General features: G+C 39.6%; 2 protein-coding genes across 4 annotated transcripts; one reads left to right on the forward strand and one right to left on the reverse strand.

The window, feature by feature from the left end:
• Positions 1-406: 406 nt before the first annotated feature.
• Positions 407-15777, forward strand: tcf7l1a (transcription factor 7 like 1a). 3 transcript variants are annotated; one of them, XM_017693641.2, is made up of 13 exons: positions 407-501; positions 1835-2112; positions 3393-3465; positions 3575-3696; positions 6766-6834; positions 7105-7213; positions 7624-7714; positions 8023-8106; positions 8840-8974; positions 9415-9589; positions 10561-10668; positions 13860-13911; positions 15017-15777. In XM_017693641.2, the coding sequence occupies exons 2-13, from the start codon at positions 1936-1938 to the stop codon at positions 15379-15381; spliced, it is 1560 nt and encodes a 519-aa protein (XP_017549130.2). In that variant the 5' UTR covers positions 407-501; positions 1835-1935; the 3' UTR covers positions 15382-15777. The 3 variants fall into 3 exon arrangements, with proteins under 3 accessions (XP_017549130.2, XP_017549129.2, XP_017549131.2); XM_017693640.2 differs by lacking the exon at positions 407-501 and having other exon boundaries at positions 1300-2112; XM_017693642.2 differs by lacking the exon at positions 407-501 and having other exon boundaries at positions 1301-2112; positions 8840-8968.
• Positions 15778-19135: 3358 nt separating this feature from the next.
• On the reverse strand, positions 19136-25954 carry casp17 (caspase 17, apoptosis-related cysteine peptidase). The gene is made up of 4 exons (XM_017693573.2): positions 25673-25954; positions 22287-22450; positions 21600-21729; positions 19136-20904 (listed from the first exon to the last, which is right to left on the reverse strand). Exons 1-4 carry the CDS (start codon positions 25863-25865, stop codon positions 20600-20602), a joined length of 792 nt encoding a protein of 263 aa, XP_017549062.1. The 5' UTR covers positions 25866-25954; the 3' UTR covers positions 19136-20599.
• Positions 25955-26979: the final 1025 nt, after the last annotated feature.

Here is a 26979-nt window from a genome sequence, read left to right on the forward strand (position 1 = left end):
ACGAGGCGGGGGGCGAACGGGGCGGTATTTTATTCTTTATGTGTATTAAGATTAGGAGGGACTCACACACTGATGGATTTGCTGGTGTGGGTGAGATTGTGTTTCTACCGCGCTAAACTCAGTTTTTAACGTCATGTGCAGATTAACTAATTATCTAACTACCACGATCAGTTGTTACAGAAATAAAAGCTACCGAGAGCAGTCCGTGCATTTATCTAAGTCTGAGGATTATAACAAAACACATTTGGTGAAAACCGGTTGAGTAATATGGAAGCTGAGGCCGATTTGATCCTGAGAACTCTTCATCTCTCAATACCAGTCGATTTGTGCACAAGGGGATCTTGACCGCTCCAACATGGCGGACGCGCAGACGTATCGCCTCCGATAGAGAACAACAGACACCGCAGCGTCTAGTTATGTATACCGATGGTCAGAACGGCATCATTCCTCGGACTAAACGACTTCGAGCCTCGGGAAAACCGCCGCTGTCTCAGATCTGGTGTAAGTAAACATCAGAAACACCGTCAGACCAAACGGCCTCAGAAAAAAAGTTATCGGATCAAATGCAAGCTTGGTCGAGCATATACTGGGTCGTATAGCTCAGAAAACTATAATGTAATCTCGATATAAATGCCAGTATAACATTTGTCAAGTGTTTTGAGGGTAAAAGGAAATCTCTCCCCCACAGTACCACAAACGAGAGGCTGTTCTGAGGTCGCGCTTCTCAGAAATAATCAGCGTAAGATATAACTTTATAGAGTTTTATAAGATTTTAGGACCCGAACAGTGTGTTTCTGTCCTTAACCCACTGCCATCTGCTTTGTGTTGTTTTATTTATCTGTTCATTTTTTTCATGTTCATATTCATTTTTTACTGTTACTTTTTTTACAGCGCTAAAACTAAAAACCCAAACTTCTGACTGACTGCAGGGGGCAAACTGGGGGAAATTTTGAAATTGGGCAGAACTGTCACTTCAAGAGCTTAGACATTAGAGAGAGTGTGTGCAGTGATGCTCACTCGGCCACCTCAGGTTTAAATTAACGGTTAGGCGAACTCTGCTAAATGTATGTCGTAGTACGACACAAATTAAATCGTCATTATGTCCATCAGTTTCTCGTAAAGCGTGACCACTCAAAATTCCCCCTATGTAAGGTAAATTTGTTTACTGTCCAGTAAAATTCAGAAGCTCCAGGAGTGACACCTGACGGGGAGCGGGGCTTAAGTTCCGAGTTTCTCCGTTCCACCTTAAATGGTGCAGCAGTTCCAAGGTACTGCTGCACCATTTAAGGAGGAACGGAGAACTTCGCTGCTATACAGCTTCAGAAACCCAAACTCCTCCTCCTCCTCCTCCAGAGCAGCTTCCTCCTTCTGGAGGAACTTCAGCTTTCTCCAAGGATATAAACACACTGTTTACAGCTCTTATCCACCAAAGACCACCTCAGGATTGTTTACAAAATATGAGTTTAATCCACTTAAAGGCCGGAGGAACAGGCGGGAAAAGCGCCTCTCACTCACTCTGAGGAACTTTTACAAACTTTTACTGCTGCTGTTTCTCCCCCTCGGTGTTCGGCGCGTCTGTCCAGCTAAACCTTTCCATGTTTTAAGAGGACAACGGACTCAGTCTTATCGTGGATGGATATTATACGATGATTTTGTGGGACTTGTGTGTTTTGGTTCCTCCTCCTGAATCCCGCTGGATGCTAGCGTTAGCGATAGCTTTAGCGTTAGCTTTAGCATTAGCGCACCATGGCAAAGCCGCGGCAGCTTATTTCCACTCTAACTAGAGTCATTTTCGAGAGAAACTAACCAATATTTGCATTTCCTGTATCTTTAGGCAGGTTTTACGCTCTTCGGTGGATTTACAGCTCGAAAAGAGCAGACGTTCCCTCAAGACTTTGCCAAGATTTGTTTGTTTAGCGTTAGTTGTGCTCCACAATGCCGCAGCTCAGCGGAGACGAACTGGGAGCAAAAGACGAGCTGATATCGTTTAAAGACGAAGGAGAACAAGAGGAGAAAACTGCCGAAAACGTGTTCTCAGAGAGAGATTTAGACGATGTGAAATCTTCTCTGGTGAACGAGTCCGAAAACACCAGCAGCTCATCGGACTCTGAGGTAAAAAAAAAAAAAAACTTAAAAACTTCGAGTTAATCAGTTTTTTTCTCAAACTTTAAAGAGCCCATACGCTACTTTTCCCTTGTCATGTTTTTCTCCCCGAGGCCCTCTTGTGTATGTTTGTGTACGGCTTATCTGTCAATCAATCAGTCTATTTATCTATCAGTCAGCCTTTTAATAACTCAGAGTATTCTACGTTGAGTGTAACAGGAGTAAATATAGATTTATGATAGTAAAAAAAGAAATTGACTACGATCAAAACTGACCAAAACAATCCATAAATAAAAATGAGGAAACCTGAAGACAAAACTTTCACAAATCAAAACAACCAAATATAGAAAACAATACTTGGACATTAAAAATGTCAAATCATTTTTAAAAATGACACAATAATAAAAACTCAAGACTGAATGAAGGCAGTCAGTTTCTGAGTGGGGAGTTAAAGTAGGAATGCTTTAGAGATTTTCAGAAGATGTAATCAATACTGGAGCCCAACCTGAAAAACAAGGAATGATGACAACTTTTGAATGTACAACATACACACTGATTCAATAATTAACAGCAAGTCTGAATTTTTTATTTGGTTTACAGCTGTTCATATTTCACAGAATAAATGATTTTGCTAATGTATCTTATGACTGTGATACGTTGACCTTTTTTGTGGTTATGTCATATTTCTTGTTTTGGTTCGCTTCCATAGAGATTACAGGAAAACGTTAAAGGTTCAGATCTTAAAAGGTACAAATAATACACACTCATTATTCTAATAAAGTAATTATTGGTAATGAGAAATGTTACAGTAATTAGAACTAAGGCAAAAAGCCAACAACCTTTGAAAGAGAAAAATGAATAATTAATCTTTTTGCTGTTTCCTAAAGAGCTCCAGCTGATCTACTAAATGGTATTATTTGTTGTTGTGTTACTTTTTTCTTGAGTGCCTTGCTGTCCCTTTGCTGCTGTAGCAGTGTGAATTTCCCCATTGTGGGACTAATAATGGATTATCTTATTCGTCTGCATACAGATCTGAAGGTTCTGATTGGTCGCCCTTTTTCAAAAGCCATCCAAGCTGATTAGTGACATCACAAACACAATGAATTTAAAAAAGGCTTGGTTTGTATACATGGGCTAAAAAGTTTGTTTTGAAACTTCAGTAGTGTTTGTGTGCTACGTCAGCCTAATGTCTAATGGGGATGTGTCTGATTATCTCTGATGTAGGGCCCTTTAATTCTATTTCTGTGTTTGTGAAACTAAACTTTTCCCTCTTTGTGTTTTAACTGAAGCAGAGGGACAGACGAGCTCAGCGCCGACCGGAGCGAGACGGCTGTGAGAAACAGAGAGAGAGTTTAGCTGAAGGTGAATCTGCGCAGGCTGAGGAAACTCGCACTGCAGGGACTGCTGTTGTTTTTTTGTTGTTGTTGTTGTTGCTGTTGTTGTTTACTGTGTGTCTCTTTTCCTTCTGAAGCTCTGAGGTTTCAGCAGGATGTGGGGCTGTTTAAAGCTCCTCCGTATGCTGGTTATCCATTTCTGATGATCCCAGAGTTGACCAACCCCTACATCCCCTCTGGATCTTTGTCTCCCAGTGCTGTAAGTCTTTCTGTCTTTCCACCTCCATTTTTCTGCACCCATTTTCGGGCGTGTCCCGCCCTCGCTGCATTGTGATTTGCTGGTGAGTCATACAGTGTTAGTAACCTCATAATTGGGTTGGATTCACAAAATTGTCTTAAGAAGGAAAATCTTAAATGTGTGTTTCATTCATTCGTAAGAAAAAAGTTGCTCTTCAAGAAAAGTTGTTACTCTTCAAATAACTTTTTCTTCCTTTTTTAAATTTTTTTTAAGAATAACTCTAAGAACCAGTGGTGCACTTGAAAATGTTCTGCTCTTAAATGTGTCCTTAATCGTACAGCAGTCTCACCCTTAGGCTGTGAGAGTTGATGAGCTGATCTGATCAAACTCAGCACTGCCTCTGCTGCTCCTCATCCTCTCTAGCTCTCCTCCATTTCTGTACAATTATCATAATTCTAAGGTAGATTTTTTTTCCTGTTGGCTGTTTCCTCCTCCATCATCTCTAGATTTTGTTTGCTAACTTTTTTTAAATGCTTAATTTTTCCTCCATTATGCTCCTCTGAGTGCAATAAATAAATTTCATGTTGTTTATGGGAAGATCTAAAAGGCAATACAGCCAACCTAAATGCTGATAAAACCGAGGTTCTGTTAGTTGGATCTAAAACCTCACTTTCCTAGGTATTGAACTTTTAATCAACATTGACGGTGTTGATATTAAGCCAGCCTAATTTGTTAAGAACCTTGGCTGTCTTCTTGACTCTTCTCTTACTTTCGAGTCTCACATTTAAGCTCATCACCAAAACTTCATTTTATCATCTGCGTAACATTGCATGCTTACACCCTATGCGGAGTGACACTAATGCTAAAATGTTGATCAGTGCCTTCATTTTCTCTTGCATCCATTACTGTAGCTCACTTTTCTATGGCCTTTCAGTTAAACTAATCAATTGTCTTCAGTACGTTGAAAATTCAGCAGCCAGGGTTCTTGCCTCCACCAAGCACACAGCTCATATCACTCCTGTTCTTCGACAGTTGCATTGGCTTCCTATTAGTTCTAGGATTAAGTACAAAACCCTTCTTCTTACCTTCAAGGCTTTGCATGGTCTGGCTCCAACATACCTTTCTGATCTCAGTTCTTTATATTGACCCTCTCGTGCTTTCGGATCCTCTAGTGCTGGACTCCTCACAGTTCCCTCAGCTAGACAGATCTTTCAGTGCTGCTGCCCCCAAACTCTGGAATTCTCTACCTTCCACTCTTCGTAATTGCTCTTCTCTGTCTTCCTTCAGATCCTTGCTAAAAACCTTCCTTTTTTCCTCTCTGTGGTCTTTTTTTTTAAATGATGGTAAGTGTCCTTGGGTTTGTGAAAGGCACTATATAAATTAAACTTATTATTATTACGTAAGAAACAATGAAGATTTTAAGTATATCTTTATTTAAGGCTGTCATAGGAGAATATTTGAGCTTCGTCTTTTTTTTCCTTTCAGAATTACATTTATCAGCATTCTTATAAACCTCTTAGTGTTTGTCCTAAGAACCTTTGCAGGCTTTGCTTAATAAAGCTTTTCAGACAAAGATATAGACAAATTTATATAATTATAATGATAAAGCTCTACGATTTGCAATTTATTCACCTTTTAATAATCTAATGTTTATGACATTTTAAGTGTTTTTTTTTTCTTTATTTTCCTTTTATTTATTTTATTTTACTTTTAAATTGAATTATTTAAGCCATTGCACTTTGTACCTCTTCAGCACTTCATTACTCTGCTGGATTTGTCTTTTTTTTTTTTTTTTTTTTTTTTTTAATTGATTTTGACATTTTTTGCTCGTGTTCTTTTTTATGTTTTTGCTTTTGTTGTTGAAGTTTCTGAAATTGATTTATTTTGGAATTTGTTCCATACTGTATGGGGAACAGAGGCTCTCCAGTCAGTGTTATTTAGCAGTTATGTCGTGATTCTGTAGTGACTGAAGTTTTATGGTGTTTCTGATTTGTTTATGGCCAATTTGTTTGTTTTTGACTTTTTTCATTATCCTTTGTTTTTTAATGCAAAACTCACATGGTATGGGCTAAATAAACACACCCTCACACAGCGGTTTCACATTCCAGTAATCTGGGGTTTCTACGCAGGTGGTGTTCCCCGAAGGGGGACAGGTTGAAAAATTGAAGGGGAAAAATGTTTTTTTTTATTTTTATTATCTGCGTTTCTGAATCCTCTGCCGTGTTGGCAAGGGCTTCACATTGTTCGGTTCAGATTCTCTGTTCCACCTTAAATGGTGCAGCAGAAGCCAGACTGTAACTGCTGACCTGTTTAAGGTGGAATGGAGAGTTTAAGTAGAGAAGTGAGCTTCGTTTCCAAGTTGTTAACTGTGTTCATTAGCATTGATGACTCAGCAGGGTGACTCTGCTGGAGGTGCTCATTCTGTTAATGACTTTCTACCCCAGGGGGCTGATGGACTCTTTGAGAAAGACACCTGTGAATCAGAGGTCTTTGTGTGTTCGTTTGAATATTTACATTTTAATTATGCTGTGTTTAGTGTAGTTTTAGTTAGTGTGCCAGTGACGTCAGGACAGATTTACATATTTAAACAGCCATGTTTATTGCTGATCCTATCAGAAAATGTGATGATATTCTGATTGTTACAATAATCTCCTCTTCATTGTTGACTCAAAATGAGCAGGACAGCCTGACTGCTAAAACCGCCTTGACGCATAAAAAAAAAAAAAACAAAAACAAAAACAAACAACAAAACAAAACAACCACACCCACAATACTGTCATTATTGGTTAGGGATGTGCTGCAGTTCTGTTACACTGAAACATGAAGGACTGACATCCCACTTTGGGTGATTCTTTTAAAAAGTAGTGTGTTTAGTATTAAATCGTGTGTGTGTGTGTGTGTGTGTGTGTGTGTGTGTGTGTGTGTGTGTGTGTGAGAGAGAGAGAGAGAGAGAGAGAGAGAGAGAGAGAGAGAGAGAAAATAGTTTCTACAGCAGAAAAAGAGCTCCTCATTAAACAGACTACAGTAATAATATCTCTCGTGCTCTCTCTCTCTCTCTCGCTCTCTCTCTCGCACTCTCGCTCTCTGCAGTACCTGCCGATGAAGTTTCCTCTTCTCGATGTACCTGGAATCAGAGACTCCATCACAGCAGGAACTTTAGTGAGTACACCAGGGGTTTGTAATTAATTTTAGTTTTAGGGTAATGGAACAGGGTTTGTAGGTAATACTGCTGGGGTTTTTGGGTAACAGACCAGGGTTTTTGGTTGTTGTGTTTGTTAGTTGTTTAACCTCGCCTGCAGTTTCTGCTGATCTTCTGTTTTAAAAAATTGTTTTTCTTGTTTTAAATGTGCTCTGTATATGAAATGTACTCACTATTTACTTTCTCTCTCTTTGTCTGTCTCTCTTTCTCACTCTTTCTCTCTCTCTCAGCCCCCCCATCATGTTCACCCTCTCACCCCACTGCTCTCCTACAGTAACGACCATTTCCCTCCCAGAACCCCACCACACCTCTCACCTGACATCCTAGACCCAAAGACAGGTAAGGGGGTGGAGCTTTAGTCTCCGGTGCAGCACCTGCTCACCGTTCCTCATTTACACTACTATGGAGAGTGAATGTGACTTAGCTCACATGAGGTGGGTTAGATAAGGCGTGCCAGGCAGGTGAGGGGTGGCAGGCCAGATGTGCCAGGTGAGGTGAGGAGTGTCAGGTGTTGACTTCAGCTACAGAACTTATCCACAGGTCACTGCAGTCAGATGCATTTTCCTTTCCAGACACCAGAAACGTATCAGGCGCCCTATTATAAACCACAGCAATAAAATACTAAATATTTAGAATATAGAATATTTCTAAACTGTAAGATCAATTTGCTGCATTTAAACTGAGCTTTATTTTGCAGTTGGAGCTGTTATACATAAATGTTAATGTTTGTGTTTTGTTTGTTCCTGTAGGTGCCCCACGCACACCCCATCCGTCAGAGCTCTCCCCGTATTATCCCCTCTCCCCAGGCACGGTGGGGCCGCTCGGCTGGATCGTGCCACAGTGAGTCAATAGTTCAGCCAAGAATCATAGTTCAAGTTTTCCCTCTAGATCATTTAAGCATGTAGAAGCTGTTTGGTGGAGCTTAAGCTTCCGTTACTTGTTGGGTAGGTGCTTATATTTAACATGTTTTTTGGTTTTGTTTTGTTTTGTTTATTTTGCTGATCCAGGGCAAAAAGTGAAAAAACACAATGTGAACGTGGGAGAATCAGCTTTATTGACTAAAAAATACTTTTCAGTGAGAAATGACTGTTGCTTTAATAGAATGCTGTAATCTAAGCTGCTGCTTGTTTGCGTGTGTGTGTGTTTAGGCAGAGTCAACCTATGTACTCAATTCCAGCTGCAGGATTCAGATCCCCATACCCAACTCTCAGTATGACCCCCTCACTATCCAGGTAATGCCGTAACATCCTGTTCATTACAGTATTAATGCGTTATATCATATACAGCACAGGTCAGATTTGCTGTCTACCTCACACTCCACTTGTCAGTAAGCAGAATGTCTGCAGTGTTTTAAAGACTTAATTATGCTCAACATTAAATATGGATACAGATGGAGCTTCAATCCACAGACTGTGTTTAATTCGTTTGTCGGGCGGAGGGGGGTAATATAAGTGTAAAGAACTCTCTGTCCACACGTATTTAATGACCTCATAGACGCCACAGTCTACAGTGCTGCCTCTTTCATCTCTTTCATAGTTGGTACATTATTCTCCTTCGCCATGTTGGTCACTGTCAGAAACATGACTCTGGACTGCGTTCTCGTGGATGTACTGTTTAACATTCATACCAACGTACAGAATGCATAGAAGTATGTGGGCATTGATGGTCACATCGTTTTAAATGAACATATTCTTTCTTTGTATGTAAAAAGAGAATGAAGGTTTAATCTGGACACAGCTGTCCTGATTCTCTGATTGGGTCTTGGCTCAACCATATGAACATCTCACTGCAAGTTTAGTGTGTTTGACAGGAAATAAACTTTCCCAGCATTCCCCACTCTAAACACAGAATCACAACTTTTCAGAGCAGAACACATTTAAAAGCTTGTGAAGTTCACACTATTGGCTCTTTAAACTATCTCTCTCCCTGTTTCTCACCTCTGCTTTCTCCCTCACTCTCTCTCAGTCTGGTCTCCAGTCGTTTTTCTCCTCGTGTTGTTCCTCCTGCGTGTCTGAGACAGGCCGCTGCTGTTCCTTCTTCGGCCACCATCTCTCCGTCCATCAAACAGGAGCGGAACGGTAACTCCGCTCACAGGTCAGTGTAAGTCTTTTATTAAAGCTGATCTGATTTATTTTGGTGTTCTTTATCATTTCTCCCTTAAAAGGTCTTAATGGTGGTTTAATTAAACATGTTGAAGATGAAAGCTTCACTCCAGTAAACTGACCTTTCTCTGCCATGGTGAAGTGTAATTAGAGTTAACTTCAGTTCTGGCGTTGCAGTTTCACTTACACTCTCCCAAAACATCTGCGTAACAAGTTTGTGTTTAAACATCATGACGGTTTCATGCCAATACTAATAAACACAACATGCACAAATAAATGCTGTAATATAGTAATTAATGGGTTATTTCAAATGTTTAATGAGCCACTGCTGGCAAAATAGCTGTAGTTGGCTGTAGTTTTGCTGGCTGAATTTTACTCCTCTATTACTAATAAACTTCCTTGCTACCTGGCTCTGTGTGTATGTGTGTGTTTCCACAGTAAGTCGTTGGTGTCGGCTCAGAGGAGTGAAGAAGTGAGAGCTGAAGAGCAGAAGCTGTATGTTAAAAAGCCTCTGAATGCCTTCATGCTGTATATGAAGGAGATGAGGGCTAAAGTGGTGTCGGAGAGTTCGCTGAAGGAGAGCGCCGCCATCAACCAGATCCTCGGACGCAGAGTGAGTATCACCGCTAGCACTGTGCATACTCTTGCACTGATCCTCTGTCACCCCACTGACAAACACTCATTATCCACCTTATGCAGTAACAGAGCTCTGAAGTCATGCGTCATACTGTAGTTGCATCATGAAGGTGAAGAACATTAAGTGTTTTGAAAATTACAGCTACTGCAGAATGAACAAAATTTTAAAAACATTTTGGGAAACACTGATTTTTTTTCTAACAGAGAAAGCCAGATTAGACTCTGATTAAGTACAGAAATGAAAAGTGCAGAACTGTGCTGTCGGTTGGCGCTGTTATTAATTGTATTTTGCTCTTTTATTGTATTAGTAGCTGCTGTACAGCTTCACAAAGGTTCTAGTAATTTTTAATCTGTCATTAAAATTTCTGTAATGAGAAATGAACGGAGACTCAATGTTTTGAACTCAGCCAGCAGAAGGCGCACTCCTGCACTTTCCCGCCTCACTAAAAATCCACACCTGTTTTTTTTTATGCTGTGAATGACTTTAAAATTGGTTATGAAACAGAGTTTGAGGACTCAGAACAGAGTCCTTTTACAAAAGTCTGTTTACTCTGCAGCAGTCTTGGCAATGCCGCTATTTCCAGTTATACAAGACCAGACTCCTCTCTCTGAATGAGGACAAATTACTATTTAAAAAGAGATTTCAAACCACTGCAAAAATGGTTTGTAGTGTTTGACTTAATAACTCACAAAAAGGATTTTTTGGGTTGTTCTGGCTGCTGCACTTGTACAGATCTCCACAATGACAGGGCCTTTCTCCATTTGTGGCAAACTGATTGGCTCTTGTTATTGAAGGGCTGTGCTTTGAACATTAAAAGCTTTCTAATTCCTTTTCCAACTAGTGACCACCTCCTCATTTATAACGTTTCTGATCAGAGTGTGTGTGTGTGTGTGTGTGTGTGTGTGTGTGTGTGTGTGTGTGTGTGTGTGTGTGTGTGTGTGTGTTAGTGGCACTCTCTGTCAAGAGAGGAACAGGCTAAATACTACGATCTGGCAAGGAAAGAGCGGCAGCTTCACTCTCAGCTTTACCCCAGCTGGACTGCCCGCGAGAACTATGTGAGTAACACGAGCACTTTGTGTTCTCTACAACACGCACACACCTCTGTACAGACTCACTGTGTTGCTGCATCACTGCGACTCTCACGTTTCTGAGATACAGATCAGATCTGAGCTTCTGTAAACAAGATTCACTGATTATCTCAACAGCCACAGCAGCTCAACCGGACTGAAGCATTTAATACATAATATAAAATGGTTAAATGAACTGTTCTCACCTTTGTGCGTGTGTGTGTGTGTGTGTGTGTGTGTGTGGGGGTGGATTCTGCTCTTACCTAAGAACAAATTCCAGATAAGAAAACATTGGGGAATGTCAGAATCTATGTCAAAAATGCATACGTGGGTTTAAGTAAACCAGTTTCTTCTTAAGAATATTTAAGAAAATTATTATATTTATAGTTTTTAGAACTGGCAGCAACTTTTTTTGTTCGTTTCCTCAATAGGCTTTTGGGGCACATTGCTAAAACACGTAGGTTGAGGTGCAAAGAAAGTGTCTGCAAACTTATTGCCTGAGCTCTAAAGGAGCCTATCTTGTGTTTTTAATTAAACAATTATTTAATGTAATAAAATTGTATTTCACTCCATCTTGCCCTATCTACTGCCTCCTCTACTTTCACACCAACCATCTCCATGTCCACCTTCACTACATTCATAAACCTTCTCTGAGGTCTACCTCTTCTGTTTCTACCCGGCAGCTCCATCTCCAACATTCTTTGACCAGTATATCCACTATTCCTCCTCAACACATGTCCAAACAATCTCAACCTGGCCTCTCTGGCTTTATCTCCAAACTGCTCCACCTTCACTGTCCCTCTGATCTGCTCATTTCTAATCTTGTCCATCCTTGTCACTCCCAACGAAAATCTCAGCATCGTCATCTCCGCCACCTCCAGCTCAGCCTCCTGTCTTTTAGACAGAGCCACAGTCTCCAAACCATACATCATAGCAGGACGCACTACTGTCTTGTAAACCTTCCCTTTCACTCTTGCTGCTATCCTTCTGTCACACATCAGCCCTGACAGCCGTCTCCACCCACTCCATCCTGCCTGCACCCTCTTCTTCACCTCTTTTCTACACTGTCCATTGCTGTGGATGGTTGACCCAAGATATTTGAAGTCATCCACCTTTACGACCTCTACTCCTTGCATCTTCACCTTTCCACCTGCCTCCCTCTCATTCACCCACATGTATTCCGTCTTGTCTGTACTGACCTTCATTCCTCTCCTCTCCAGTGCAAACCTCCACCTCTCCAGATCTCTTCCACCTGCTCTCTACTCTCACCACAGATTACAATGTCATCTGCAAACATCATGGTCCATGGAGCCTCCTGCCTGACCTCATCTGTCAACCTTTCCTTCACTATTGCAAACAAGAAGGGGCTCAAAGCTGATCCCTGATGTAACCCTACCTTCACTCCAACTGCACACCTCACCACTGTCTCACTATCCTCATACATGTCCTGCACCATCCTAACATACTTTTCAGCTACACCTGACTTCCTCATACACTACCACAGTTCCTGTCTTGGCACCCTATCATATGCCTTCTCTAGATCCATAAAGACACAATGTAGCTCCTTCTGACATTCTCTGTACTTTTCTACCAACACTCTCAATGCAAAAAATTGCATCTGTGGTACTCTTTCTGGGCATGAAACCAAACTGCTGCTCACTGATCTGAACCTCTCGCCTTAGCCTTGCTTCAACAACTCTTTCCCATACCTTCATGGTGTGGCTCATCAACTTTATACCTCTGTAGTTACTGCAGCTCTGCACATCACCCTTGTTCTTAAAAATGGGGACCAGTACACTGCTTCTACACTCATCAGGCATCCTCTCACTCTCCAGGATTTTGTTAAACAACCTGGTTAAAAAGTCCACTGCCTTCTCTCCTAAACATCTCCATACCTCCACAGGTATGTCATCTGGACCAACTGCCTTTCCATTCTTCATCCTTTTTAAAGCTGCCCTCACTTCCACCTTACTAATTCTCTGTACTTCCTGATCCACCATCTCTCCCCCCCATTGTCCTCCTCTCTCTCTCGTTTTCCTCATTCATTAGTTCTTCAAAGTACTCCTTCCATCTACTCAACACTCTCTTTTCACTCACTAGTACACTTCCCTCTCTATCCTTTATCAGCCTTACCTGCTGTACATCCTTTCCAGCTCTATCTCTCTGTTTAGCCAAACGATACAAGTCCTTTACTCCTTCTTTACTGTCCAGCCTCTCATACAGCTCATCATAGGCCTGGGCCTTTGCCACCATTCTGTTCGCTATGCGACTAGCCTCACAGTACTCCTGCCTACTTCCTTAATCTCTCTGGTTATCCCACTTTTTCTTAGCTGCCGCCTTCTTCTGAATACTCTCCTGGACTTCCTCATTCCACCACCAGCTTTCCTTGTCTTCTTTCCTCTGACCAGACGAAACACCCAACACATTCTTGCCAGTTTCTCTGACCACCTTGGCTGTAGTTTCCCAGTCCTCAGGTAGCTCCTCACTGCCCCCAAGGGCCTGTTGCAATTTTTCCCTGAACTGCCTGCAACCATCCCCCTCCTTCAGCTTCCACCATCTAATCTTTGGCTCTGTCTTCACTCTCTTCCTCTTCTTTGTTTCTAATCTAATTCTACATACAACCACCCTATGCTGCCTTGCTACACTTTCCCCTGGCACCACTTTACAATCTCCAATCTCCTTTAGGTGGCATCTCCTGCTAAGGATATAATCCACCTGTGTGCACCTCCCTCCACTCTTGTATGTCACCCTGTGTTCTTCCCTCTTCTGAAAATCCGTGTTCACCACAGCCATTTCCATTCTCTTTGCAAAATCTACAACCAGAATGGAAATGGCTGTGGTGAAGCTACATTTATTTATACTGTAAAACGCTGCTTTCACTTGATGTTTTTTTTGATAAATTGCATCATGTTCTGCTTTTCTGAATTGATGTTATTCTTGCCATGTTATGCAGCTCTATTAGGAGAGAGAGAGGTGCTGGGTTGGTTCTGTCTTGTTAAAGAGGTGAAGATGTTTCATATATTTGTATGAGCGGTGCATCTCAGAGACTCACTTAACTGCCAGTCTGTGCTTATAGCAGGCCCTGCTGCAGCACTAGGAATGCTGTGTTTCAGGCTCTGCTTGTTTTCATTGTGTAAAACTTGCATTTATGGTTAAAACTGTTCTGTGTTTCTCTGCAGGGGAAGAGGAAAAAAAGAAAGAGAGAAGATAAAGCTGAAAACAGTGTAGAGGGTAAGAATCAGACACACTATATCACTTAAATCACTTCTTTGTGGCTCTGCTGTTTATTGAGTTTAGTGCTGTCTGTTGTTTTGTAAATTTTGTAGTTAAACTCTTTATTTAAATTTTTTTTGTTGGAAGCAAAAGAAAATCTAGAAACTCCGAACTGAAAATTGTCCAGCGTATTTTACTTACAGCTGTACAGAAGAGCTTTTCTGACTGGGAACAAAATCTGCTCTTCTCCACTGCAGCACTGCTCAATCAGAGATCGCTAGTGCAGTACTGCTAACGCACTTCATCTAAAATCACATTGAATTATTTATCTGTTAAGGTACATCACACACATTTACACCAACACCTACTGCATTCTCAGTAGGTGCCATGTGTGATATCAGACTCCTATTGGTGAGTATTATAAACATTTACTCTCCACCTGGAAACATCGATGCATCACTGGTAACCACCATAGAAACAAAGTCATCATAAGGCTAAAACTTTATATAATAAGGTGAGAAATCTAGCAGCAAATCAGGTTTGTATTCTGTGAAAATACAAACCGAAACTGCTCTTGTCTTGTGATACGTGTGTGAGTGTCAGCGTTTCATCATCTGAATGTAGTGATGAAGATCTTTATGCTACTTTCACTTTTTTCTGAAAGGGCAGCTGCCCAGTGTCACCGTCCACTTGTTCTGTGAGGAGTGGAGGATTTTATTCGCTCTTTGTGTTATGCTTTGTCTCATGTGGAGCTGCACCTCTAAAATCAGATCAGTTTGTTTATTTATTTATTTATTTATTTATTTATTTATTTTTTTGCAACGTGAACAACATGAAGTTCAGTTTTCTAAAAAAAAAAAAAGATTCACATCTGTGAATTAGATTTGTGTTTAGTTTTGATGTGAAAAAATCACATCCAAATTTTTTGTGTTTTTAGCGTTAAGCCTTTCGCTCAAACCTGGTCGTTTCTATGTCGTTTGAAAGTTTGTTGAATCAGACGCAGACAAGTTCATAGGTTGAAAGCTTTTCCAGCTGTGATGGCTGAAGGCTGTACTGATACAGTCCTGTTACTTTGAGTAAAGGTGGAGGTTCTGATTCTAGTGCGTTCTGTGTCTCTGTGCAGGTGAGTTCTCTCTGCAGCAGAAGAAGGTGTGTGTGTCAATGCCGGCGGTGGAGAAGATGTGTGACAGTCCGGCATCGTCTCTCAGCAGCATGTTGGACTCTCCGGACACACCGTCCGTCTGTCTGGCCTCGCCAGCCGCTCCGGCGCCGACGCACTCTGAACAGGCGCAGCCGCTCTCCCTCACCACCAGACCACGCTCACCACACTCACATTGCTCCCCAAACACTAAACCATTTCCATCATCGTCATCGTCTTCTTCATCCAGCCTCTTCCGCTCTGCTCCCTTCCACCAAGCAGCGCTGATCTCCCATCACGCCCTGTTGCAGACGCAGCCCCTCTCATTGGTCACAAGACAAACTGACTGATTGTGTTCTATGCTACTATGACTTTCAGATGATCATCACTTTCTCACCTTTTATACACTTAAGAGCACATTTTTTTTTATATCAGTATGAAAAATGATTATTGGTCAATATTTGACTTTCATCTGTTTTACCTCTGAAACAAAAATTTTTTTTTTCTTTTTTTCTCTAAATATTTACCTTTTTTCTACACTTTTCTCAGCGTTTCTACTTGTATAAAAACATGCATAGAAGTTCTCTTTGTTTTCTTTAAAAAAACAAAAAAACAAAAAAAAAAACAGTTTGTAGTTGTAGGTTCAGTTCTGTAGCAGTTCTTTTTCCTGTTCTGGGTATGTTTATTAACAGTGTGTCAGATTGTAACTAATAAACATCCTGTAGTGCTGTTGAAGGAGGAACGGCGATTGTGTTCATATTGATTGTTTATTTGTTTGAAAATTCCTGTTTGTTTTGTATCTGATCACTGAATATTTGATGAGTTTGCGATATTATCCAGCGTGTTGCAGAAAGCAGACTCCACTAGGTGGAGCCACTGAGCTCCTGTAGAAGAGCAGGAGGAGATTTCACATCTGACATTTTAGATTATTTAATTTAAAGATTCAGTTTTTTAGGACAATGAGAAAGACAGGAAGCGCACCAGCAATATATATATTTTTATATAATATTTTTATTTATACTAATATACCACCAGTCAGCACTCAGTAGCAGTAATACCCTCCAATCAGCGTTCAGAATGAGTCCAGTCCATTTCTTTTGTATGTAAATGTGTTTATCAGATAGATTTGAAACTGAAAACAACCACAATCCTGTCTAATGCACAACAGGAAATCAAGAAATGCCCGACTGAAAATTGTCCAGTGTATTTTACTTACAGCTGTACAGAAGAGCTTTTCTGATTCACTCATTTACACCAACACCTACTGCATTCTCAGTAGGTGCCATGTGTGATATCAGACTCCTATTGGTGAGTGTTATAAACATTTACTCTCCACCTGGAAACATCGATGCATCACTGGTAACCACCATAGGAACAAATTCATCGTAAAGCTAAAACTTCACATAACAAGGTGAGAAATCTAGCAGCAAATCAGGTTTGTATTCTGTGAAAAGCACAAACAGAAACTGCTCCCGTCTCGTGACGCGCGCTTGAGCTTCAGCGTTTCACACCTTTTGAATGAAATTTCTATTCCAGTGCCTGAATTTTAAATATGATCAAATGAACCTTTAACACGGTGAAAGCCAGTGCTGCAGCTATCGATACTGACTGGTAATGATTTGATGTCTTGTTTATGTGAAATACACTGTGTGTGAGAGTCTTACTGAATGCGGACATGGTTAATGTAAAGAACGCCGCAGGTCGTCTGTAACCTTTATTACACGCAGCTGAACGAATATAACAAACACAAACCAGTGCATTTTAAAAATGCATTGAACAAATGCCTTTTTGGCCGTTTTCATACATTGATAAATACATTTGATAAATACATTGATAAATACATTTGGAATACATTTTTTCTGTATAGGGGAGTGAAGAGGAACAGACATTTAGCTCTACCGTTTCGAGGTAAATGTGTCCCAAAGTCTGAAAAGCAGTGTGGAATATTAGGAATTCAACTTTTTGGTGTTTTAATGAAAAATATGAGGATATTTTGCGCGTACAGGTGTTTAAAGCTGTGTTTGCTAGTCATGCACTGTCGCTACCGAAACAGTCACTATACTGAAACATTTGGTAAAGTTTGGGCTCAGTTGTGATTGTGTTGGTGGTGACAAAATTGAATGTTCAATCATTGGTTTAATAAAAAAATCAATGCAAGTAAGGTATAGAGTCACTCAAAGCAAGAGGAGTTTAGTCTAAAGTCTAAGATCAGTTTAAAGCCCCGGCAGACATAGTTAATCATTGTTGAAGTTCTGACTAATGATAATATTTCCTCCTGCATTACTGATGTTACATCATAGTAAATGATATATATTAATATATTATAAAGTGTCATGTTACATTATTTCCATATTAACTGTACCAACTATTGGATTTTCAGGTTGGAATTCTTGTGTAGAGATTTGATTACAACATGAAAAGTTACACCCTGCACACACACACACACACACACACACACACACACACACACACAGACATTTCAGCTGATTACAGGTGTGTGTGTCTCACCTGGACGTGACATACTGTTTTACATCCTGAGCATCTCACACACACACACAAACATACACACCCAGTTCAGTTTCAGTTCATCTCTGAATCTGCAGTTCAGCTGCTGATATCTTAGAGTAAGAAACAGAACAATATGATAAAAATCTCTTTTCTGCACTCGACACTATCACCCCATCCTAAAAACCTCGTCCTTTATCCCCAAACTCTGTTTTCTACTGCGTCTTATTTCCTGCAAAGTTCTGTCCCTTCATTTCTTCATTCCTTCATTCCTTCATTCCTTCATTCCTTCACTCCTCTCTGTAAGACGTATCTGTTATATAACATGAACTGAACATATCTGCATTAGGAAGTAACAAAAAGTGAAATTCACACAAAAATCCCAAGGCATTCTCTAAACCTGCTCCTCATGTAGTCAAACATTGTGTTATTCTACTCAATATCTCATATGGAACAATACATACATAAAAAAGCTTATTACTCACCACCTCAGGTTATGCACCATGCTTAAATATTCACTGTCTTTCAGGCTCATATCTGTAAACTCATTATGTTGTTCAAGTCTTAAACTTAATTTTTATATTTTATTATTTATTTATTATTTTATTTGTATTTTAGGGTAAGTGTGTGATTCACACAGCTCTGATACCACTGCTGAATATCCACTCCCTGCAGTGTTCTGGGTGTAAGACCTTTAGAGCTTGTAGGTTGTGTAGGATCAGCTGATGGAGTTTTTGCGGATTGTATAAGGACGGTCCAGGAGCTCTGTGGCTAACAGTCGAAAGCTCTTGTTCTTCCCAGAGTCTATAAAGGGGTAAAAATCTGTGGTTAGGCGACTTGTAATGCAAGGTATTTCCTATTTGCCCTGCAGCTCTCCACCCTGGCCGCTGAAATGGTGGGCAATGTGGTGGCTAATTCGGATGAGCAGGTGGGTCACCTCCAGCTCCAAAACACCATCACTCAGTAACCTGCAGAATGTCTGCAGGAAGGTGGCTCCCATCCGGTCAAGAGTCAAATACATCCTCCAGTCAATGTAATTAAAGTATAATCACTCAAAACAAAAGGAGTTTAGTCTAAAGTCTAAGATCAGTTAAAAGTCCCAGCAGAAATAATTAATCATTATTGAAGTTCTGACTAATGATAATATTTCCTCCTTCGTTATTGATGCTACTTCATAGTAAATTATATATTAATATATTATAAAGTGTCATGTTACATTATTTCCATATTAACTGTACCAACTACTGGATTTTCAGGTTGGAATTCTTGTGTAGAGATTTGATTACAACATGAAAACATCCTGTTACACACAAAGTTACACCCTGCACACAGACACACACACACACACAGACAGACATTTCAGCTGATTACAGGTGTGTGTGTGTGTGTCTCACCTGGACGTGACTATTCACACAGCGCTCATTTGGGAAATGACACACTGAACTCACACTCTGTACACACTGTTCTACACACACACACACACACACACACATACACACACACACACCCAGTTCAGTTTCAGTTCATCTCTGAATCTGCAGTTCAGCTCTAGCGGAAATAATCAATCAGTGATAAAGCAATAAAGACTCAGCTGACACTTTAACACATTTATTATGTCATACGCCTGATTGCACTCCACACAGTCCTATTTTGCACTTTACATGAATAACTGTATACATTATATTCCTTTTTTGCCCTTTAATTTATGGTGTGTTTCCATACCAACAATCAAATATGTAAAATAAATATTAATTACAATAAAACGCAAACATTGACACTTTCTTCAGGTTGTAGTGTTGTCAGTGTGTAGCATTTACTTACTTTATTTTTACTTTATTTTTTCTGTAGGGGTGAGTGAAGAGAAACAGACGTTTAGCTCTACCGTTTTGAAGTAAATGTGTCCCAAATTCTGAAAAGCAGTGTGGAATATTAAGAATTCTTTCAGTTCTTTTTAGTGTTTTAATGAAAAATATGATGATATTATGTGAGTACAGGTGTTTAAAGCTGTGTTTGCTAGTCATGCACTGTCGCTACTGAAATTTTCTTATTTTACACTTTACGTAAATAACTGTGTACATTACATTGCTAATTTTTTAGCTATTTAATTTATGGTGTGTTTCCATACAAACAAACATGTAAAATAAATATTAATGAAAATAAAAAACAAACATTTGCAGTTTCCTCTGGTTGTAGTGTTGTCAATGTGTAGTGTTTACTTTGTACAAAACAATTAGAAAAATACATCCCAAAAAACAACATAAACATAAAGAAAATATAAACACAACATAGCAAACATAAAGACAGAAGAGACGCCCTTAATAACCCCCATCTGTCTGCAGAGATTCAGGTCTGACTTGATCCCCTAATATACACCAGACAACTGATTAAATTCCACTAATTCCACACTGTGACGTCTGAGCTACTCAAACTCTTCCTGCTGAAATCTGAGATTAAGAAACAGAACAATATGATAAAAATCTCTTTTCTGCCCTCGACACTATCACCCCATCCTAAAAACCTCGTCCTTTATCCCCAAACTCTGTTTTCTACTGCGTCTTATTTCCTGCAAAGTTCTGTCCCTTCATTCCTTCATTTCTTCATTCCTTCATTCCTTCATTCCTTCATTCCTTCACTCCTCTCTGTAAGACGTATCTGTTATATAACATGAACTGAACGTATCTGCATTAGGAAGTAACAAAAAGTGAAATTCACACAAAAATCCCAAGACATTCTCTAAACCTGCTCCTCATGTAGTCAAACATTGTGTTATTCTACTCAATATCTCATATGGAACAATACATACATAAAAAAGCTTATTACTCACCACCTCAGGTTATGCACCATGCTTAAATATTCACTGTCTTTCAGGTTCATATCTGTAAACTCATTATGTTGTTCAAGTCTTAAACTTAATTTTTATGTTATTGTTTATTTAGGTATTTATTATTATATTTGTATTTTAGGGTAAGTGTGTGATTCACACAGCTCTGATACCACTGCTGAATATCCACTCACTGCAGTGTTCTGGGTGTAAGACCTTTAGAGCTTGTAGGTTGTGTAGGATCAGCTGATGGAGTTTTTGCGGATTGTATAAGGACGGTCCAGGAGCTCTGTGGCTAACAGTCGAAAGCTCTTGTTCTTCCCAGAGTCTATAAAGGGGTAAAAATCTGTGGTTAGGCGGCTGATGATGCAGGGCATTTCCTTTTTGCCCTGCAGCTTTCCACCCCGGGCACTGAAATGGTGGGCAATGTGGTGGCTAATTCGGGTCAGCAGGTGGGTCACCTCCAGTTCTGCCCCACCATCTTCCAGAAACGTACAGAATGTCTGCAGGAAGATGGATCCCGTCCAGTTCATGAAGGCACCGTAGCCTAGAAAATACATACATGTGTTGAGCTAAAAGGCTTTTAATGGTACAAAACAATTCCCTCCAAACACCTCGGTTAAGTTCTCTGTTGGTCCACAGTAAAATAGGACCAAGAGAAGACTAACTAACATAGCTAAAAAGACAGCAAGTGCCCTGGTCAAAAATTAAGTAACTTCCCTGGTCAAAGGTAAGTGCCCTGATCAAGAGTAAAGTAAGTTACCTGGTAAAGAGTGAAGTACCTCCATCAATCAAGATTGAAGTACCTCCATCAATCAAGAGTAAAGTTCCCCATTTAAGTTTAAAGAAAGTCCCCTGACCAAGAGTAAAGTAAGTCATCTGGACAAGATTAAAGCAAGTCCTCTGGTGAAGTATAAAGTAAGTCCCCTGGTTAAGAGTAAAGTGCACCCCCCGTCAAAAGTAAAGTACAAATCCAATAATTTTCCAAACCAATAGTTAGCCGATCAAATTTCATACATTGCACTTCACAATTTCCTGAGAAAGCTATTCCTGCTTCAGTATGGATGTCTATGTTCTGGGTTGTAGGAACAGGATTGAAGTGATTGCAGTGAAGATGGTTAAAACTTTATATGTATTCATGTTTTATAATGCTTGTTAGTGTAAAAGCTCAACACACACTTCCGACCAGGGATGATAAAGTGTATTAAATAAAACAAAATAAAAATGAATTTAATTTGTTACCTGGAGCTGTAGCATACATGACTACGGTGTTGGGCGGGACAGAGGCACACTCAGACAGTCCGCTGTCTTCGCAGCCTACAGAGTCTGTCTCGAGCTCAACCCCATCATCCAGTAAGTGTCCCCGACACGCCTATACAAACACCATAATTACACACTGCCATCTGAACATTCACACGTCACATCTCTGCTCTAAGATGACATCCACTGAATCTGCCCTTCAGTTCATTCTCTGAATTCTCAGCTCTGACTTTCAGGACTTTATTGGCTCAAACCAGAGCCAATAATCTCACAGCAATTTGAGTGCAGTTCTTTAAGCAATCATTCTGTGAATTGTGATTTCTTAAATTCCATCACAATTTAATTTGATTCACTTACAATTCAAAATTGTCTTTAAACAATCCCTAAACACAGAAATATTACTCAAGAAGCTATTTACACAGTTGTGGAAGAAAGTTTTTTTTATTTTTACATTTAAAAATTGCCTTATTATTCTAATTAGAATCCGAAAAAGTTAATTAGTTTTTGACACCATGCCCACATCTGTATCACCATTAAAGTGGATAAGAGCGCCTGCCAAATGAATGTATTTATCAATAGTAATTATCAATTACTATTACTATCAATCGACTATCAGTCGAATTTCCACCTTCAGATGGACGTAACTCATGTTCCAGCAACTGAACTCACCTGGATGAGGAAAAGTTTGTTTTTTGCTGCCATCTTAGGGCCTCCAAAGTAGCTGTAGATTTTGGAGAGCTGGACCCGACGCCCATCTGCTCCGAACACCAAACCTTCTTCACCATGGCTGGAGATCACTCCCACAAAACAGCCATCCACTGCCTGCTCACTCTCTGCGCAGGAGGAACACATATTCAGTCAGTGATGGACATGCTTACAGAAACCCTGATGTCAGCAGCACCCCTGCTAGTTGGAGGTTCACTCCATAGCAGCAGGGTGTCACTGATTTCCAATGGTGGACACTAATTAAGTAAATGTAATTTGTTGCTGTACTTAAGTAATTTTTTTGTGTATCTGTGTTTTTTCATTTTGGGTGACTTTTTACTTTTCACTTCACTTTCATTTTCATTTTCAAAGTCAAATATCTGACTATCTGTTGTTCATTTTGGTTTCTGTGTGCATAAAAACGTAACATGTCAAAATGAAAGAAGCGCAAAGCAAGAGCACCAATCAGGGCACAGCGCGCACTTTGTTTTGACCTGTTGGACATACCGACCCCGTGCAATCATTTTGTTCCATGTCAGTGCAGCAGTTCAAATTTTTGGGAGTGTCTATTCCAACATAAATGATGGAACTAACCTAACTTTGTGTAAATAGACCACAATATAGAAATACAAAGAAATACAAATACGCAGTTGTGACTGGCATATCTGTCTTTTTTTAATTTATGCAAACACTATTTCATTTTATAGCAAAATAGTTTTTGACATTAGTGTCAGACTAATTAATGACTAATTCTGTTAAAAGATTGGTTTATCAAGAGTGACGCTACAGTATTTTCACCTAAAATGAGTTGTCTTGCATGTTTTGTTACAAAATGATAACAGGTCGTTAGACTCATAATGAATATTTTAGTATTTTTACTTTCAATACTTGAGTACATTTGAAGGCAAATACTTTTGTACTTTTACTCAAGTGGGGGTCTAAAGGTAGGACTTCTACTTTTACTGGAGTAATATTTTACCTTGGGTATCTTTACTTTACCTCAAGTACATGATTTGTGTACTTTGTCCCCCACTGCTGATTTCTCATAAATGAGCAGCTGGAAGCCGTTTATGCAGGTTCAGGACATTCCAGCTGCGCATAGTTTCAGTGAGCATTATCTAATCCGCTGAACCCATGTAATCACATCTGACTGGATTAATCATGTCTGCTTGGATGGATTGTGAGTCATAGAGCTGCCACTTCACCTCACATCAGCCCTGTTAGGACATCCACCCTGCTACAGCATGCACAATGTTTGGACTTGCACAGTCACATGGAGTTTAACACACTCACTGGAAACGCCTGCTTTGGGCTTCCACTAACTGGCCACTTTATTAGAAACACCAACCTTGCGCATCTGTTAACCGGCCACTTTATTAGAAACACCTGCTTTTTAAGCTGCACTTTCAGCACAGCAGTGGTACAGTATCCAGTCGAGAGCAGCTCTGAGGTCAGAAAGTAAAAATGAATGGAGGTCTAGAAGACGACCAACATCAGCAGTCACTGTTCCATCATACTGATATGCTGATAAGCTGATTTGCTGCTGTTATTAATGGCGCTGTAAAGTTGCTCCTTGAACAAACATGGACTTCATTTCCCGTAAATGACGTCATAAAAAACGTTACTCAACTCCTCAAACCTCATTATAATTCAGGCTTGAAGTTTGAGCTGATTTTAAGTTCAGTTCAGAGCTCAGTTTGTTGATTTTATATATCATCTATAGTAAATGCAGGTGGTTTTCTTTCTACTATTTATGTTGAGTTCTTTCAGAAATGTGTGAAGAATCAAGTCTCACTGTCACCGATTGCCCTGGAATACAGAACTGTTATAATTCTATAATCAAATGGTAATAAATCACAAATCTCTCTCTGCTCATACAGGTCAATACACAATTTCAAGTCCACCGAGCCTTATCTGGACTGTATGAGAAATCACATTACACTACAACATTAGAATAAACATAAATGCATCAAAAATACTGTATAACATCAGAATAATCACAAATAAACATAAATACAGCAGTTAAAATGTGCTGTTTGTCAGTAAGGTTATGAATATGCATGTTAATGAAACACAGGTTTGGTTCCTGACTTCACTGTAAAAGGTGTTTTCACTGTCAGTTCTGTAAAATTTAATGACAAACAAATGATTGTGTTTGTTTCATAGACAGTCATGTTCATTTACATGGATGTTAACTGTTATTTATGGCAAAATAGAATTACAGTAAATGCACAGTGTTCAAAAACAGTTTTACTGTTACTTAACTTTTTTATTTTTGGTATTTCTCGGCTTGTTTTTGCTTTTTTTTAGAAAATTAACTTGAAATTTTAACTTCACAAATCTTGTAATGTTAAATTAATCTGACTATACATTTGTTAACACATAATTTGAAGTTCCGTTAACTCAACATTTTTAGTTAATCCATCACTTTTAAATTTTAAAATTGTTTTTACATTTTTTTTATTTTAAAAGCTGCATCATTTGTTTAGTCATTTTACAGTAAATCTAACTTTTCATTTTTGAGTTATACAAAAAATTAGTCATTTATAAAAAAAATCTGACTGTGCTTATAAAATTTTTTTCATATGTCTAAAAAATTTGGTATTTATTTTACAGGCTGCACTGTAAAAATGCACTGCCATTTTTTAGGGAGAAAAAAAAGTCATTTTTTCAGTGCAGTCTCGCTTGATCTACATACTAATCTGGCACAAAAATGTTTTATAAGTAAACCAACACAGTTTGTGTGAATTTATATGAGTTTATGAGTTTGTATGAATTTGTATGAGTTTGTATTAGTTTGTGTGAGTTTTTATGATCTTGTGTGTTTGTGTGAGTTTGTGTGAGTGTATATGAGATTGTGTGAGTGTATATGAGTTTGTGTGAGTGTACATGAGTTTGTGTGAGTGTATATGTGTTTGTGTGAGTGTAAATGAGGTTCTGTGAGTGTATATAAGGTTCTGTGAGTGTAAATGAGATTTTGTGAGTGTAAATGTGTTTGTGTGAGTGTAAATGAAGTTCTGTGAGTGTATATGAGTTTGTGTGAGTGTATATGAGTTTGTGTGAGTGTATATGAGGTTCTGTGAGTGTATATGAGTTTGTGTGAGTGTATATGAGGTTCTGTGAGTATATATGAGTTTGTGTGAGTGTATATGAGTTTGTGTGAGTGTAAATGAGGTTGTGTGAGTGTAAATGAGGTTGTGTGAGTGTATATGAGGTTCTGTGAGTGTATATGAGGTTGTGTGAGTGTATATGAGGTTCTGTGAGTGTATATGCGGTTCTGTGAGTGTATATGAGGTTCTGTGAGTGTAAATGAGGTTCTGTATATGAGCTCACTGATGAATAAATGTTACCTGATTTAAATGCCTCGTGGATCTCCGCGGCGTCGGGGTCGTTGAGGATGCGTGTGCTGAAGCCCCGTGAGCAGAGCGCGCGGTGTAGTTTCTGCGTGTCTCGCGCTGTCCCCGGGCGCGCGCTCAAGTCCACGTCTGGATAAAAGCTCGACACCGACACGATCAGCGCGCGACTGCCGCTAGAAAAAGACATTTTAGACCGAAATAAACAATAAACAAATAACAAAGATACGAAAGAGCGAGTAAAGTCAGAGGATCGCGCGAGCCTGTGAGCAGGTGTGTGCAGAGGTGTGTGTGGGGCACGTGCTTTATACAGCCGCGCGTTACACAAGAGCACGAGCTACTCCTTACATGGGAGCTTCCATGGTGGGTGAAGAGCGCGCGGGGGGGGGGGGGGGCACACCTTCATTCATTTATCCATTTCATTCATGTATTAATATAATTCCTTCCTTTGTTAATTGATTAATTAATCAATTAATATATTTCTCTCTCTCCCTTTTTTTCTGTCTCTTTCTCCCTTTTTTCTATCTTTCTCTCTCTCTCTCTCTCTCTCTCTCTCCCTTTTTCTTTCTCGCTCTCTCTCTCCCCTTTTTTATGTCTCTTTCTCCCTTTTTCTGTCTTTATCTCTCTCTCTCTCCTTTTTTCTGTCTCTTTCTCCCTTTCTTCTGTCTTTCTCTCTCTCTCTTTTTCTTTCTCTCTCTCTCCCCTTTTTTCTGTCTCCTTCTCCCTTTTTCTGTCTTTATCTCTCTCTCTCCCCCTTTTTTCTGTCTCTTTCTCCCTTTTTTCTGTCTTTCTCTGTCTCTCTTTTTCTTTCTCTCTCTCTCTCCCCTTTTTTCTGTCTCTTTCTCCCTTTTTTCTGTCTCTCTCTCTCTTTTTCTTTCTCTCTCTCTCCTTTTTTTCTGTCTCTTTCTCCTTTTTTCTGTCTTTATCTCTCTCTCTCTCTCCCCCACTTTTTTCTGTCTCTTTCTCCCTTTTTTCTGTCTCTCTCTCTCTTTTTCTTTCTCTCTCTCTCCCCTTTTTTCTGTCTCTTTCTCCCTTTTTTCTGTCTTTCTCTCTCTCTGTTTTTCTTTCTCTCTCTCTCTCCCCTTTTTTCTGTCTCTTTCTCCCTTTTTTCTGTCTCTCTCTCTCTTTTTCTTTCTCTCTCTCTCCTTTTTTTCTGTCTCTTTCTCCTTTTTTCTGTCTTTATCTCTCTCTCTCTCCCCCTTTTTTCTGTCTCTTTCTCCCTTTTTTCTGTCTTTCTCTCTCTCTTTTTCTTTCTCTCTCTCTCCCCTTTTTTCTGTCTCTTACTCCCTTTTTTCTGTCTCTCT

This window comes from Pygocentrus nattereri, chromosome 18 (genome assembly GCF_015220715.1).
Source record: "Pygocentrus nattereri isolate fPygNat1 chromosome 18, fPygNat1.pri, whole genome shotgun sequence".
NCBI lineage: Eukaryota > Metazoa > Chordata > Actinopteri > Characiformes > Serrasalmidae > Pygocentrus > Pygocentrus nattereri.